Source organism: Magallana gigas, chromosome 3, assembly GCF_963853765.1.
Source record: "Magallana gigas chromosome 3, xbMagGiga1.1, whole genome shotgun sequence".
NCBI classification, from domain to species: Eukaryota; Metazoa; Mollusca; class Bivalvia; order Ostreida; family Ostreidae; genus Magallana; species Magallana gigas.
The window spans coordinates 3,911,747-3,927,902 of record NC_088855.1 but is presented as its reverse complement, the minus strand read 5'-3'; the positions used below and the strand labels follow the sequence as shown (position 1 = coordinate 3,927,902).

The following is a 16,156-nucleotide window of genomic DNA, read 5'->3' as shown; positions in this document are numbered from 1 at the left end:
ACTGACCTTTGACCGAGATTCTACAAGAGGTCTTGGTTTCCCCTTTGTCATTTTTGGCCACACAGGAATACTCCCCATGGTCATCCAGGAAAATTTCTCCGATCTCTAGCTTTGCTCTCTCTCCATCGAAAGTTTGTCGGAAGTCGGCCGAGTTCCTTTGTATGATGCCGTCTTTGTACCATGACACATGTGTGGCGTCGGACACCTGACATTCGAGGGCCACCGCATGACCTTCTGTGACCAGCATGTCCACCAGACCGGTCAGGAACCGTGGGGCTCTATTGCTGACGCCTATAACCAGATACCACTTTGTTGAGACAAATAGTGTTAGAGCTTGACAGTTCACCCTACAACTGTAACTAAATCATTACATTGCAGAAGTAATACTTAAAGTTTTTACAATTATCAGATACAATATATAAAAAGGTTTCTGAAAATGTTGTTATCAGTTTCCTATTTCTATGGCCATTCTGCAATATAAAGAAGTTAATTTCTGCATTTACCAGGTAAGTAATAAACTTGCATGCTTACAAAATTCCAACCCCATGTTATAAAGTCAGTTTTCATTGTTTAAAGTTCTCTATGTTGGAGTTTGAAGTTTAAAATTACCACAACTAACTGAAGGACTGTACTTGACTTACTTGAGACTGTGAGCTTGGCCTTGGTCTGAGCCTCCCCCAGGGAGTTACTGAAGATACACCGGTACTCCCCCATCTGGTCCCGCCTCACATTGGGGAGGGTCAGGCTAGCTTTCCCAGTCATCGGGTCAAAAGTGGTCCCTACCAAGACGATCTTGTTCCCCACAAACCAGGACACTGAGGGGGGTGGGGAGCAAGAGACGCAGCACTCCAAAGTTATGTTCTTCCCTTCTGATGCCGAGACATCTCGCATCACTGACTTAATCTCGGGACAGCCTGCAAACAAAAAAGACAGAACATTGCTTCTTCAAAGAATGTTACATGTCCTTTGGATGACATTTAATGCTCCTGAGTCCTAGAAAATGACAGCAATTGCCTGTATGAAACAATATCATTTTTGTATTGCTTGGTTAAATTCGCTACAACGTTCATATTTGCTGTTGTTAAAGGATTAAAATGTTTACACTGAGCAGGACAGGCACCATCCTCTTAGAAAAACAAACACCCCAGTACTGGATCAGGAAGAACCTTGACTTCTAACACCCACTACACATAAACAGGAGTATTGTCTAATCAACAAAGACAGTTAGGATCACAAAAACCCATCACGGTTACTCCATAAAACACAAACAGCTTATAATAATGTAGGTATTATCACATGCAAGGGATGAAAAGACGACACTTCACACTGAGCCTACACATTCTCCAGCCAGAGCTAGAGTTTAAGACATCCGAGAGATGCAATTTTCGATCATGACTATTCTTTTCTAACAAGCTGAGAACTGAGATGCCTTCAAAATCTGAAAAATGAAAGGGTCAGTTAGATGAAGAATGAAGTTAGATTTCAGCTGCAGTGACTAATTATCTCATTAACATTCCGAGATGAGAGTGAAGGTGATTGATGGTTAAAAGGAGAAGCTCAAATTAAGCTTCAATCACAAATCATTCCTAAGTAAGTCTACAGATCAATTAACAGTTAAATGGCTGTTCATGCAGTGAATGTACATTACTTTAAGCAGATTAGGTTTCGGCTGTTAAAGTTCTAGCAAATGAAGAGATGACAACAAACAACACCTTATCAAGGCGAGATCTATGGTGATAATAGCTGTGGTGTTATATTTGATTGCAAACTTGAAAGTCAAGTAAGAGCTAGGCTCTGCTACCTGCAGGCTTCCCGTGGAAGATGTGAGCGACCTCGTCTTTCTCTTCCTCGTCTGACCCAGTCCCGTACCCACTGCTGGCCTTGGAAATGTCCATGCGATTAGGAGCACTGTGCTTCGGATCTACTTCCAACTGCTTCCCGGCAGGAGAGGGAGCTCTTTCTGTAGCATCAGGCCCCAACTCTTTAACAGTACTTAAAATGTGTCTCTTTGATTCCTCATCTTTTAATTGCTTTGACCTTGTCAGGTGAACTTTAGCCTCTGCTTTATCCCCCCAGGTTTCCCCTTTGGTAGCAGAAAAATTTTCACTCTCGACTGTAAAGTCTCTTTCCTCTATTTCTTCTCCCTCAAAATCAGTCCTTTTGCGAATGTTATAAGCTGACCTTGTGAAGTAGTCTGAGCCCCTGGAGGTCACCTTTCTGCGGGTTTTTATGACGTCCTTGACATAATTGTCGGACCCTCCTGGAGATGTGACCTTGCTCTCAATCACCGTGTCCTTCTCCTCCTCCTGTGATCGGCTCTCTGTCCGCCGGAGTCGAGTTTTCTCGGTCACAGTCCGATCACCGTCATCCCTCTGGGTCACACTTTGGACAGTCACTGACCCGTCGTCTCCCTCCAGTACAGAGATGGTAGACCCTGTGGGCTGGACGACTGGTGCTTCCTCTGGCTGTGGGGTACAGTTCACCCTCAGCATGGTCCTGTCCGTGACTTCCTCCTCGATGGTCTCCTCAGTAGACTGGACCCGCTCCTGATAATTACACAAAAAGATGCTATTTACCTAATGAAACACTCCGCCGTCGTAAACTCTGACATCTCATAAATCCTGTATCGTAAATTATTGATAAATGCAACATGTGTTTAAGCTTACTTTTTAATTTAAATGTAGTCAGCTAGAAAGATGGCTGCCTATCTAATTATCATTAGATACATTTCTTCTGTTCACTTGAATTAACCCCTAGTTCTACACTTGAGTAATTGACAGAATCCACAGATCATTCATCCTACAAGGGCTTTTTACAGATTTGGGATTCCTTTTTTAAGAACACAATGCTTGAACTCTACTCATTGGTGCATTTTAAATGGGTTATCTCCCTTGATGGAGAAACAGATGCAGGGATCATTTACATAAAACTATGTAATGAAAACGACCAACAAATACATATGACCTTAATAATGCACGAAATGAAATTCAAATTTTTTTCTTAATTCCAAACAAGCTCAGGTAGAAAATATGTAGGTTGTATTCTAGGATCGTCAGCAAAACCATATCAGGTAATCTTGTCAAATTTTCTACATGAATTCTCTCAGGAACCGAGAAGCTTCCCAATGAAAATAAAATCCCACGGCTGACATATCAATTCCCTGTATCTACCAGGGTCACCTGTCAACAAACGAACATGGTGTCAGGGTTAGAATGTCAGATGCTATGATTACATGAAACTATTTAAACCTCTAAATGAGCCCCTAGAATCACCTGATGTCAATATAAAAATGAAATTATAATAGACTTCTTTGTAGTGTATAAAATACCTACATCCCCCTGTCAAATGACTGATTCGTGTAACATTACAGTCTCCGATACCCAGACTTTTTAGTTACAGTTTAACTAAATTCTTAGAGCCAAGGTATTACAGGTGCAGACTTTTGTCTGACTTTTATTACATTCTCCGAGCTGGTCTACATTTCCTTAATACATGTGAAATCGTATAAACTTTGTCGGTCTAGTTTTTAACATTTACATGTCAATAGGGAAAGGCGCTGATTTAAATTGTTTTGTATTGACAGAATTGCCTGGATGTTATTCAATATGTCTTGTCCCATTCGATCCCCTCCCTAGCAACATATGACCCTCAGCCCTGTGTTTTCACTAACTCTCAAAGCCCCATTATGTGTCGTCAATACTAACTACTACCCCCTACACCTACTCTAACAAACACTGCATCAATGCACTATTCACCAATTACATGCACATACAATCATTAGGGTCAACAAAACACGACACCACCAATGAATTTAAAAGTGCAAATCTCAGCTTTTCAAAACAGTTGAAACAAATTATTTCTTGTCCTTATAGATGTCTGTTATTCGTATTATGAGCATTTTAGTAATGAACTATGCATTATTCTTTTAAAGTTAAATATTATTTTTTCAATTTGTTGAGGAGGTACGGAACACCTCCATGTTGGGACATACTTTCTTTTGAAATAAAATATAAAACTCAGCTCTCAAAGATATTTTTGTTCAGAATTTTGATGTCTGATTGTGAAGTGCAATAGGTTAAAATGACGGCTACCAATCAGCACGTCATAAGTTTGAAACCCACTGGAGTTTTCATAATTTTTACCTTTCAATAAATGTAAAAAAATTATTTAATGGTGAAATTTTGTAAAAATTAATAATGCATAAATCCAGGCAGACCTGGGTTATCTGTTTTTGATACTGTTACTCAATCATAATCATGTTAATATTTGTAGTTGTATTTTGAAGTAGCTAACTTTTAGTCATTCTGTCTTAATATTTACCTAATTAGTTTTTAATTTACATGCATGCATCTGTCTGATAATTTTTCTTTTTTTCACCCTCTTTTTTTTAATACTATTATTTTTTTTTTCTTCTAGAAAAAAAGTGAAAACTTCAAAATAAGCAGCCACTTCCAATGTAGTTGCAGAATGTGAGGAGAAAGTGAGAATAAAAAAAAATATCTGTGTTGCATTACCTGCGGTAATTCAATATGTTTCTTGTGTAGAAATAAAATATACTAGTAAAATATTGTACAAATTAAAAAAAAACAGGGATTATATTTTGAATATACTGCACTTTCATCAACATTAATATCTCAATGAGTCCAGTACAACCTTAAAAAAAGAAAATTTTAAAATATCTGTTTATAGAGCTCAATACTCCATCTCAATTCATTAGGGTAAAAAAAGGGGGATGTCACACCAACAGCTACAGGCTTGATCATAGTATTGATATAATATAAATCCTTACCTCAGTATCAGACAAGGGGTCAAGGTCATCGTCCACTGCACTTAAAAGCTCAGTGAAAGCTGCCTCCATGTCGAGCGTACTCAGTTGAGATCGGTCTGACGTCGGGAGGGAACTTGACCGCTTCTTTTTCTCGAGCCACTCTAGCGGCGAGTTTCCGTGAATCCCGTCTACCACACTATTGCTGCGACTGTTACTGCGCTGTAAACTCACTTTCGATTCTTTTGCATTTTGAGTAATACATGCATCGTTTTTGGAAGATGAAGCACTTTTGGAGTCCTGAGAATTATGAGTTGAGTCTCTTCTGTGTGGGATGATGGGGGGCTTATGGTCCACAAGAATGCCCTCAGAACTCTTCTTTTTACACTGTATCTTATTTTTGTCTGTCAATGTATGATTTGTGTGCAAGTTGTGTCCCCTGACAGGTGAAATCACACTTTGTGTTTGAGAGTCGTTCTCTATCAACGAATCCTTCTTCTTGTCACTGATTCTATCGTACACCTTATTCTCACTTATCCTCTCACAGAATGAGCGTCTCTTGTGTTTCGGATTGGGAGTGTCTCCGCTTTCCCGAACTACCGCGGTGACCTGTGACCCCAAACTTCTCCGCCTCTGGTCTAACTGCCCTACGTCTCGATGGTTTTCTCTGTCTACAATCAAACAATAACAAAGTTAACCAACTGTAGAACCAAACTGTCTTTGTATAAACACACAAAACATTTCACTGTTAACAAAAAAATAATCTATTAAATTAAGCATGTCTATATGGTCATGCCATCAAGGCTGTCTGCAGTGTGCAGTCTTTGATCACACTCTGCTGAGGAATATCGTGTTCTGTGGATTTTTACTCCATTTATTCAGCTGACATCAGGCATCCTGTACAATAGACTCTGGGAGTCAGACTACTCTGAGAGGAAGGGAACGGTTTCCTATTGTTTATATTTTCTACAACCACAATGCAGTGTGAATCATTTCTTAAGGAAAGACTTCCAGCATTTTTTCTTTTGCACAATACCTTGGAATGTTTCTGGGTTGTCTCCAACCCAATTGAAAATTCGGTGAAAATCTTCAAGCGTGTTTATCTTTCTCTGCAGAGCTTGACAGTTGAGGTGCATTCTGCAATACTATTTTTAAACCTTAATTTCAGAAACTTCAAACTTTTAATCTAGATTAGATTTTCTGCAATTGTTTGATCCAATTTCATGACAAAAAACAGCAAAGGTTGCCCGTCTTGAACCAAACCAAGAGTAAACACCAAAGACAGACACAATTAAGGGGGAAAAAAGCCGGCTTGTAATATAATCAAATAAAATGATTTTAGTTTTCCCTTTCTTTCTATTCAGTAGTCATAATAAAACAAGAGCTATCGCCACAAAGTCAAGTAAAGCCATTCATAGGCCAAGTAGGCTGTATAACTTTGTGTACATACATCGTGGAAACCATCAATATACCAGAACATTTAAACAATTCCATGTCAATGGGCTATATAGATTCACCTAAAACACACAAACATGTATATAGATAATACATCATTACCTAGACATTTCCTGTAGTAATACATGCGCTCCATCCTCTTACATTAAGTACGTTCCATTTTAACCATATTCACACTTCACTTTGTGAGAAACCGATGATCCCACATTTTAAATAAATATATATTGCTTATTCACGACACTTTTATGTCAGGTATTTTTTCCCTGATTTCGGATGCACTTTTTGTGTCACATGATCAGCCTGGTACCAAATAACTCTTCACCTTGATCAATACGCCAAAGAATCCGTTATTGAGTTATTGCATCAAATTTATCCCAGGACAAAATCAATTGTTTGAGTTCAAATATTCACTGCCGCTGCTTTATTGACAAGTGGATATTAACGAGGGACAGCCCCCCAAGGGTCTACAGGTAAAAGGCAAAAACGACGAAGATTCCTCAGAATTGTCCAAGATCCGTCTTCAAACCGAACTTAGGATTAAAAGATTCCTAACTGTGTCAGTGTAAATTTCACACTCGACCTTCTCCAACTACCAAAAATCAACACGACCAACATACGTACACCAGATATGTCAATAATTCCTATGTTGTTCAAATACAGGAAAAATATAAGAACTGCAATTGAAACAGGTGTCCGAGTTTGGAGACCTTCACTCATCTAAATTCTTTGAGAGGGAAGTCTCTTCATTGTACACACATTTATTCCTTTATATTTTCTGATTATAAACCCCATTTACCTAACTGACAATTAAGGTTAGAGCAGAAAGGGAACTAATAAAGTGATCAGCGATCAATACTGTGTTAAAACATTACATTGCATTGAACCGATGAATGGTGCTGCATTATTCAGTAGAATTCAACACCTTTACAAACTGATGTAATAAAAGACGGGAAATTCGACCTCATCTGACGTCAACATTTAGACATTTTACCCGCCACAAAGTAACAATATACAAGAAAGTGTTACCTGATTGAGAACTTTGGGTTAAGTTCCATTGTTTCATATTGACTGTGTATTTTGACACATATGTTACCCTGTCCATGTTGTTTACTATGAGTCAGTTAAGTCCAGGACCGCTTATACCTATCTCAGCTACAGATAAAAGTTAATTCTTAATTCTTTGTATTTAAATATTCCATTCAAATTAAATGGCCAAAATCTGTATGTTTAACTCAATGATCCATTGTAAATCTCCGACTCATAGAAAATAAGAGGGAGACGAAACATGCAAGTGAAGCAATCGGAGTGCTATTTCACTGATAACAGGCAATGCTTTAAAAACCTCAATAATTACATAATTACAACTCTGTAAAAATAAAAATCCTGGGCACCTATATTTCTGTTTGGCCTTGCTGCATGTTTCTGTCAAAATGTGTAAAATAAATGTATGTTAGAGCCCCTAAATGGCACCGCGTGGCGACCAGTGGCGTTCTCCGTTACAGGAGATGTTTGTTCAAACCTGATCACCACCGATATACCGTCACCAAAAACGCTGTCTCACTTAATATTTTTTATGCCTTTTTTACAATGTCTTGTGAAAGTCAAAGTTAATTGCCAAATATATGAAATGATTTTCAAATCTTTATATAATACATTTCTTTTGAAAGTCAAAGTTGTAAAATATATGCACTGTAATGTCATTAAATGCAACTGCATGCAAATTCAAAAGAATAAAAGCATAAACTTTTAAAGGAAATACTTAAATTTTAAGATTTGGATCTTAAGACTGCATTAAATGACTATTTTTACCCTTTCCACATTTCATGCACTGATAATTGGTTTTTATTTCTTTGAGGGTACCTTACACAAGCCAACAATGTCTTTAAGTACATTGAATGTTAAACGGAATGGACGAGTATATGCACATAAGTTAATCTTTAATGAGAATTACTATTAATTTCTAATCTGATAATCGTTAAAAGCTACGATACATCAACACCTCTTACACGGATCAAATTCTTTTATGAACATATATAATTCTGTGATTATGTTGGCTTTTACAAAATACATCGCACAATATCTACATAATTCTACAGACCATTGCTTATCTTTGACATCATTAAGGGATCAATTCTATGACAATTTGTTTAGCTACAGGACTGGAGAGGCCAATCTTCTAAGCTTCTTTAAAACAGGACAATACCTAACGGATTTCAAGTTCAAAGTAAACAAAATTTCTCATCAAATGACCAACAAGTTGAAATCTTTTCTCACTTTGTGGGAAAACCAAAGAGAAAGCCTTGATCATCGGATTCCTAAATCCCCCACAATGATAAGGATAAAACAGGGATCTCTTGACTTAACCCCAGTGGAAAAGAAACGAATATAACGAGTGACCACAAGAAAATATCTGAACATTAATATTTTATGTTTCTGTAAAACTTCCTCATTGATTATTGGCAGCTTTAGATTTATTTTCATTAAAATTCACTTTCTAAAATTTACATTTCACAAACTTTGAGAAGTTATTTGACTAAATTAAGGGTTAGACAATTAACCTTTAATGAAGTTATCATTGTCATTAACAATAAGAACTTTAAGTTGTTAAAAACTTTTATTCAAAGTGAAATCATTTTCTTTTACAAAATAAAAACAGTTATCATTCAATCGATATCATTTAGTACCAAAAGCCAAAATTGAATGCTGCAGGTGTTAATAAGTTTGTACCGGTACAATGGGACTATATAATGCCCTCAAAGTAACTCACACCACGTCCCTAATCAAGAAAACAATCCATTAAACTCCAGCACCCCTGAGGAAACAAATTAAAAGTTTAAGAAGTAAATCAGTCATTACAACTTAAAGTGTGATCTGCAGCCTAAAGCAAACACGGCTAGAAACTGGATCAGAGAAAGCACCCAGTCTAGATAATGGCCATGCAATTTCTCTGTCTTTAGTACTAAAGACACCGTGCCAATATTTCCCAAGCATGGCCTATGGACGAGCTGATCACACTTGCATGCAATTCTGTATCCCCTGTAAGCCTCTTTTTTCTTCTTTCTATCAAAGCAGTTTACAACACAATAACCTTATATACATTTAGTTTGTGGAGCTTGTAAATACGCCAATGCAAATTTCCCATATAATTAGTTGGTCCTAGTTTATGTTCAATTTAAGGACCCACAGCATGTGGGAGATTTATTCCCATAAACATTTGGTTAAATGCGTATGTTCAACTCACATAGGTATATGAAACGTAATAAAATTAACATACTGTTGATACATAAAGATCACATACATCAAACCCTCAAAGCTTTACAGCAATTTATGGAGAATAAAGCTTTAACAAGAATAGAGTGCTGAAATGCTCTCCAAAAGTATTAGGTCCTTTCAGGTTAAATATCAATGGAAATGGATCCGAATTGTGTGAGTAGAAAATGAGTAAAGCTTGCTTTCCTCGATCATTACACATCTACCAACACTATTTAATCTAGTTCTACAAATAAATTTCTTTTCTCAATCATCTGTCTCTCATGCAAGTTCAAGGTCACTCTTACAGAGACCTCAAAGGTCAAGGTCGTGATTTCATAAGATGGCTCTTTTCTTCGTCTCTCCCTTGTAGCCAAAATCTTGAAAGATTTCCAATTGAATTTAAAACCTAAAGCTCAAAGAAAGCATTCCTAATGTTATAATGGCTCATATATATTTGCTCAATGCAGCAAATTTCTACTTGTGACAGATTTAAAGTGCAAACAAAATACACTTTATTAAAGTGTATCAATCTATAAAGGCGCAAATTGAATGTGATATATCAGATTTATTCCCTTTGGATGTTTATATTGGAGATTTATTACAGCGAAATATCAAATTATAAATTTTAAAGACATAGACAAAAAGAAAAACACTTGAATGTACCCCAAAAGGGAGATAAACACTTCAGAACCCTCAAAATAACCTCCCCTGATTAAATCTTCCATTCAAATTTACCCACTAATCTTTGCAATGTATAATTATTCCTTTTGAGAGAAATAAAACGAGTCAGACAGTTTGGTACCTAGACTGGGGAGATGAAATTGAATCCATGGACCTTCTTTTTTTAATTTTTTTTTTCAGGTAGAAAGATAAAATGTCCCCTAAAAAGTCAGGGACCTGTATGTTTGGATAACTTTGTTTTTTAAAATTATCAGATTTTTCTTCTTCATGCACGAAGTGACTCAGCCGCACAATGGGTTTGAAATATTTACCTCTAAAATCCAATAATGTACGACTGGCAGATATAACTGATTAGAAGTTTTAATGCTTGCTAACTGGTAAGAGTTGCTGCTTCTTTTCTGTTTTGTTTACAGAAATTCACACAGCATAGCTGCTGGCCCGAAACAATAAAATTGTCTCAAGAACATTTTATGAATATGTCGACTAACACGGAGAATCTTCTCCTTAGCACACAAGACCCACCCTAAAGGAAAACAAAAATTAACGAAGGATCGTCAAAAAGGTGGTTAACCTCCCCCCATTTCTTTATGTTGTAAAACGGCAAAGCAAGGTGCAAAATACAGGTGTTGCACTTTCTTCTGCAGGGACTCGCATTATATCACATCCTGTGTGTGACTTGTTACAACCATGCAATGACAATTCAACAAGTCTCATAACATCCAAACTTCATGTTAAAGTTCATCATAATGATCGTTGAATTAGTGAAAGACATATTGCTTTAAAGCATTTTACATAAGCAAAGTTATGTAAATTACTCTGCTACTTAATGAGACCAAAAAAATTTCAGAAGTAGTCTGCAATGTTTTCTGCCAAGGAAAATTAAGCAGTGCAACCTTGTGTCTGTAGTTTTTTGCAGACAAATTTAGATTTTGAAGTGCTCATTAAAATATCTCTCAAAGAAGAGTTAAATATGTCCAAGTCCAAACCAATGATTCACCACTAAATATTTCTTTGCATTGCATGCAGCTTGAAAAAAAAGAGTTTTTAGGTTCAGTAAACATAAAATTGGGCTCTGCATTTCTTGTGTCTAAAATAAGTGTTTGAAGCATTGTCAAATTGCAATGAGCATTCAGTTTCCAAAAATAATCTTCTCCAAAAAATCTAAATTTTGATAGTTTCTTCTCTCCATCTTACTGTTAAAATTTTGAATACCATATATTTGGTCTGAATATTTTTAAAATGAAGAATGGCAATCTTACCAGGCTGTGTCGTCCACTAGCTGGAGAGAGTAATCCGCAGCATGTGCACCTAAACACAGCATTCAAATGACAGCCAGCATTGTGTCAAAAAGAGCTACCAGGTGAAGCAAAACACCTCAACTCGACCAAAATAAAGGTATCAACAGCCAAAGCAAGCTCTGGGCTTGACAGAGGGATGCCCTATTCAGGTCCTTGTGGGATCAAAATAGTATCCTAAGTATCGAGTTAAACGACCTCCAAATTGACAGGAGGGCTATATATGGTATTTTTTTTAATAATCCATCACTCTGAGGGTCGGTCTATTTAAGAGAAGATAACTTAAGAAGTTTGAACTGCATCAAGTTCTTTGAAGCAATCAGTCTGTACGAGTGACGGACTTTCATTGCGTGATAACATGGATCAGTGCTCTTTTTATGTGAGCGAATAATGGGCCAATAATCACCAGAGATAATCACACTGAAGTGATGAATGTTACAGGTTATAAGAAGTTCTGTCTACAGGTGTAATTCAACAAAGTAAACTCAAATCTCTCCAACAACAAAACGCATTAAAAATCATACCTATTATTTTTTAATTTAAAAAATCACAGCTTCAAAATCCTATTTTATTTAATGTTCTTTACAAAAAAATTCTAACAATTTATTTCACACATCTTGATGTACCAAAAATTGAATAATTAACAACATTATCTATGGATTTTGTTGCCAAATTTCTATATGCATATACAATACAAGAGAGAAAGCTAATTTATTTCTATCGCATAACTATTCACACTGAAAGCCTTCCTGTAAAATATGAAAGTTTTTCAGCATAATGGGTATTGAAGGACCCCTGCATGGAATAACATTTGATTTGGAAACTGATTTATTGGACACTTTTCTTCGTAGGAAAGAGGATTAGTTTGTGGAGAATTTAAAAGGGACATCACCTGCTCAATTCTAATTGAAATTGGCCCATTTTAAAAGCCTTGATCTATTCGATCCGATTAAAATTACATTGTGCTTAAGAAGTAAACATTTTTGAAATTTACATTAGGTATGTAAACACGCAAGCGGTACAATGTTTGGAAACATCTTGTCTCATTTTTCTCAGAGATAATATAAAACCCTTCTGCTTGCTTGAAGAATTGGCCGATTGTTTCAATGTCTGAAAAGCGGCTGTCAAAACTTTTCACAACCAGGCAAAGAAAAAATCAAGAAAAAAAAACAAACCTCTGTGTGACAGTTATGCTGTTTTTCAGAGTGATGTAATTCTATAAATGACAACCAAGCCCTTAAAACAGTGAACTGCTGTTAATAAGTTCATTTTACCTTACGAAATGGAAATTGTTTCCTTTGGCACAGATAGCAGTTAACTTTCCCTTGTTACCTCTCATTCCTTCTCGGAATGGATATAAAATCTTGGGTGTTTGCTTATGAAGGAGTGTAATTGAGCCAAGATTTATTGCCCATTGACCCCCAAACTTTTGAATCCAGACTCCAGTCCAATCTTACTCTGACCTGATATTAGAATGCAAGCAATAAGTGATCGGCATTAAGATGTAATAAATGGGAGATTGATTTAGAGTAGAGCGTGTCAGGTCGTGATAAGGTGTGCGACAGGTGAGAGTTTCAGCAGGTAAAAGACTCCTGCCTGTCCACTTTTTCTTGTGGGGCCTCTTAGTAATTACAGGTACATGTAATAACACCTGAGATATGCTGATACTTTCTGGTCATTGGAGAAATCAATGGACATCAATGGATAACTGACAGACAGACTGACAGACGGACAAAGGGTAGCAAAACCCAGAACTAAGACAAGGCCATTCATGTATCATCCTCTGCTATATAATTATCTATCACGGGTATTTCAAAAAATCAATAAAATTGAAAAACATATTCCATCTGACCGGATATGGGGACACATTGAGGAATTTCTGATTGAACCCCTGGATTTTCTTGTTTACACGATACATGCTTATCTGGTAAAATATTCTGTTAATATTATCAAGACAACACAGCTTATCCCTACCAACAGCCAAACAGACGAAAAATCTGTAGAATGTACATAAACATTCTCTGTTAAAAGAAACTGAATTTTTAACAGAGATAGTACACCGAATGTTCTAATGATAAAACATGTATATTGCCTGGATCTTTTATCTCAAAACTCATTAATATAGTGAGAAAACGAGTGATGAAAAACCCAAATGTATCACTCTACGGGCTAAAAAAGATGCATTGAGTTTTTAAACTATCAGGTCAAACTTCAAGGGTAATGTGACATACTTTCACAGAGAATGAAAACATAAAAAAATTCCTGTTATGCCTCATCATCTGTTGGATAACAAAAATGCAGTAATCTGAGGAGGTAAAATTAGCATAGGTTATAGATCAGCTTACAAAGTGAAATCTATGGCACTAGATTATTGACACAATGGCACAATGACAGCCACAGACTCTACATTATAGAGACTTAAAGTACAAGAGTTAATGTGAAGAAACTAGAAAGATTCCGTTCCATCCCATTAAGAAAACTATTGAATACCCTTCAGATGTTAGCTGTTCTTCACTCAAGATGTCCTTACTTTTACTACCATTGTGACATGGATCTTGGAACAGGGACTCCGAGTCCCTGGGTGCAGGCTTTTGTAACACACCTCTACAGTTTATATATACACATCAGTTGTCAAATGTAGTAGTATTTACATATATCTCAGACTTTCATCACACACCTTTTGTACATATATAATTGCATTCATGTCACTTTTCTTCACATCTTTAAATATTGATGTTTCAATTTTGGCATCATTTTTTGTGGATTATGTAAGACAGGGTTTTATGGACACATAAATTTATGGACATTGATTTTTTGCCATGTTTTCATACTTTGATTAACATTTTATTTTGCTGATAGGCTAAACTTTCTATATTGTATCAAAGGAATATGACTAGGGTACCAACAGGTTATCTTTATATTAAAATTCAACTTCACCTATAGCTTATCTTCCTTCATGTATAACATAACATATGCATAACACAAATATGTAATTTAGCACCTTAATCTTTATGTAATGCCATGTTAAGTTTCCTTTATATTTGCTTCTATGTATCTCTTGCTATATATAATCTCAACTATATAATAGTTCTTAAATTTCCTCTGATGTATATTTCAAAATTTTACTCTAAATCTTGTTTTTCTGCAACTTCTCTACCTTGATAAATATTTTTATTACTCAAGGATGGAATGTCAAAATAAGCACAATGGTAGTTTGAGAAAATTTGGCTTTAATTCTGAAGAAGGACAGAGTGCCTCTTTGGCGGTCAATATTTAAGTCAAACAAGGGGTCTTAGGTTTACAGAATGTCTCAACAAGCCTTTCTTCTCTAAACGAAGCAGGAATATAGCAAGAGGGAGGTGTTTTGTTACTGTAACAAAGACGGGTAAACACTTTAGATCTACAACGCTGCCTCTAATACCACCCCCCCCCCCTTACGCACAATATCCACAAACGATCAAATTCCAAACATTACGACATTAACCCTCAGATGTCAACCATTTAAAATGGCCAGTTTGCATCATGGGCCTCCTCAGTGGTTGACAAGAGGCATTAAGCTCATTGTAAAATTTAAGGCCACCTAAGCAATTTAGGGAATACACACTGAAGGTCAACAGAGCGAACAAGTATCGGCCCTGAACTACGGCCCACAATAAACACCCATAATACCCCAACAGCAATGAAGATGCTAATGAGTTAGACAAATATTGTAGTAAGTTATTGCTCCTGATTTTTACAAATCCCTTTTATACCCTAGGCAATGAAAAATGGTTTTTAAAATCTCTTTCAAAATCTTTTTCCATTAGGTCAAATATTTCCAGATGTCATAAAAGTAAGAGGCTCTCCAGTTAGTTCATTCTCTGAGAAATTACATGATCCATCATGCTTGCTGTAATGGTATTCTCAGAAACAATTGAAATGTGATATTAAATTCAAAATAAAATTGCAAGTTTGAGGACCTGAAAATTCACAGACAAAATTAGTTGGTTTGATAGCACTTTTCTTGTTTTTTGTTTATGGAGCAAAATTTTCTTATCATAGCGAAACCTTGCATGCATGAAAAGGATCAATTTAACCCTCTTTTAGCATTGTCCATCTGACTCTGTAATAACATCAATATGTCAACGGTAAACTTCTACACAATATCACAGAACATTACCAGTTTAATAAAACAAAACAAGTTGGATAATAAAAACCCACAGGTGTGAAATTTTAAACACAACTGTCTTCATCAGAACTAGATCTAATTAAGAGGCGAAACAAATGACCATTCACACTTTACGTCAAATTGTTCGCATTCTATAATCACTTTTCTGTGACATTTTAACACTTATTAATGTGTCCAAAGTCTAATCAACATAAAAACAACACCTGTGATGATGCTAAAGAGATTTTCAGAAATTCCAAAGTGTAAAAAAATATGTATCATTTGGATAGGAAAATATTATTACTTGAAATCAAGGCCACTACACAATATAGCTTGACGTTTATATTTACTATGGAAATCACAAGTTGTCCCACAAAAAGTTTAGCAATAGAAAGAAAACCCTTATCTCAAGAATTTTAAGGCATTAGAGAGTTCAACAATTGACTACGCTTTTTGTTACTTGAATATTGGTAATTAATGCAGATTATAAGGACCGGGACCATCCTTCTAACTCTTCCTCTGATTTTCAAAAAATTTGAAGTGATGAAATTCTCTCCCTTT

General features: G+C 36.1%; 1 protein-coding gene across 14 annotated transcripts in view; it reads right to left on the bottom strand.

Moving 5' to 3' along the window:
* Positions 1 to 16,156, bottom strand: part of LOC105347050 (titin) — a 45,546-nt gene that overhangs the window by 15,910 nt on the left and 13,480 nt on the right. For 12 of the 14 annotated variants that reach the window (XR_010711707.1, XR_010711708.1, XR_010711709.1 and 9 more), the window contains 4 exons: positions 4,790 to 5,436; positions 1,802 to 2,546; positions 642 to 914; positions 7 to 291 (listed from right to left, as the gene is read on the bottom strand). Coding sequence is in view for 11 of the 14 variants with exons in the window: in XM_066078128.1 (XP_065934200.1) it covers positions 7 to 291; positions 642 to 914; positions 1,802 to 2,546; positions 4,790 to 5,436 (1,950 nt within the window). In the remaining 3 variants the exon portion in view is untranslated. Of the gene's footprint in view, positions 1 to 6; positions 292 to 641; positions 915 to 1,801; positions 2,547 to 4,789; positions 5,437 to 6,322; positions 6,748 to 7,246; positions 7,380 to 16,156 lie in introns of those variants that run through there. The other 2 variants (XM_066078135.1, XM_066078136.1) reach the window with 2 other exon arrangements.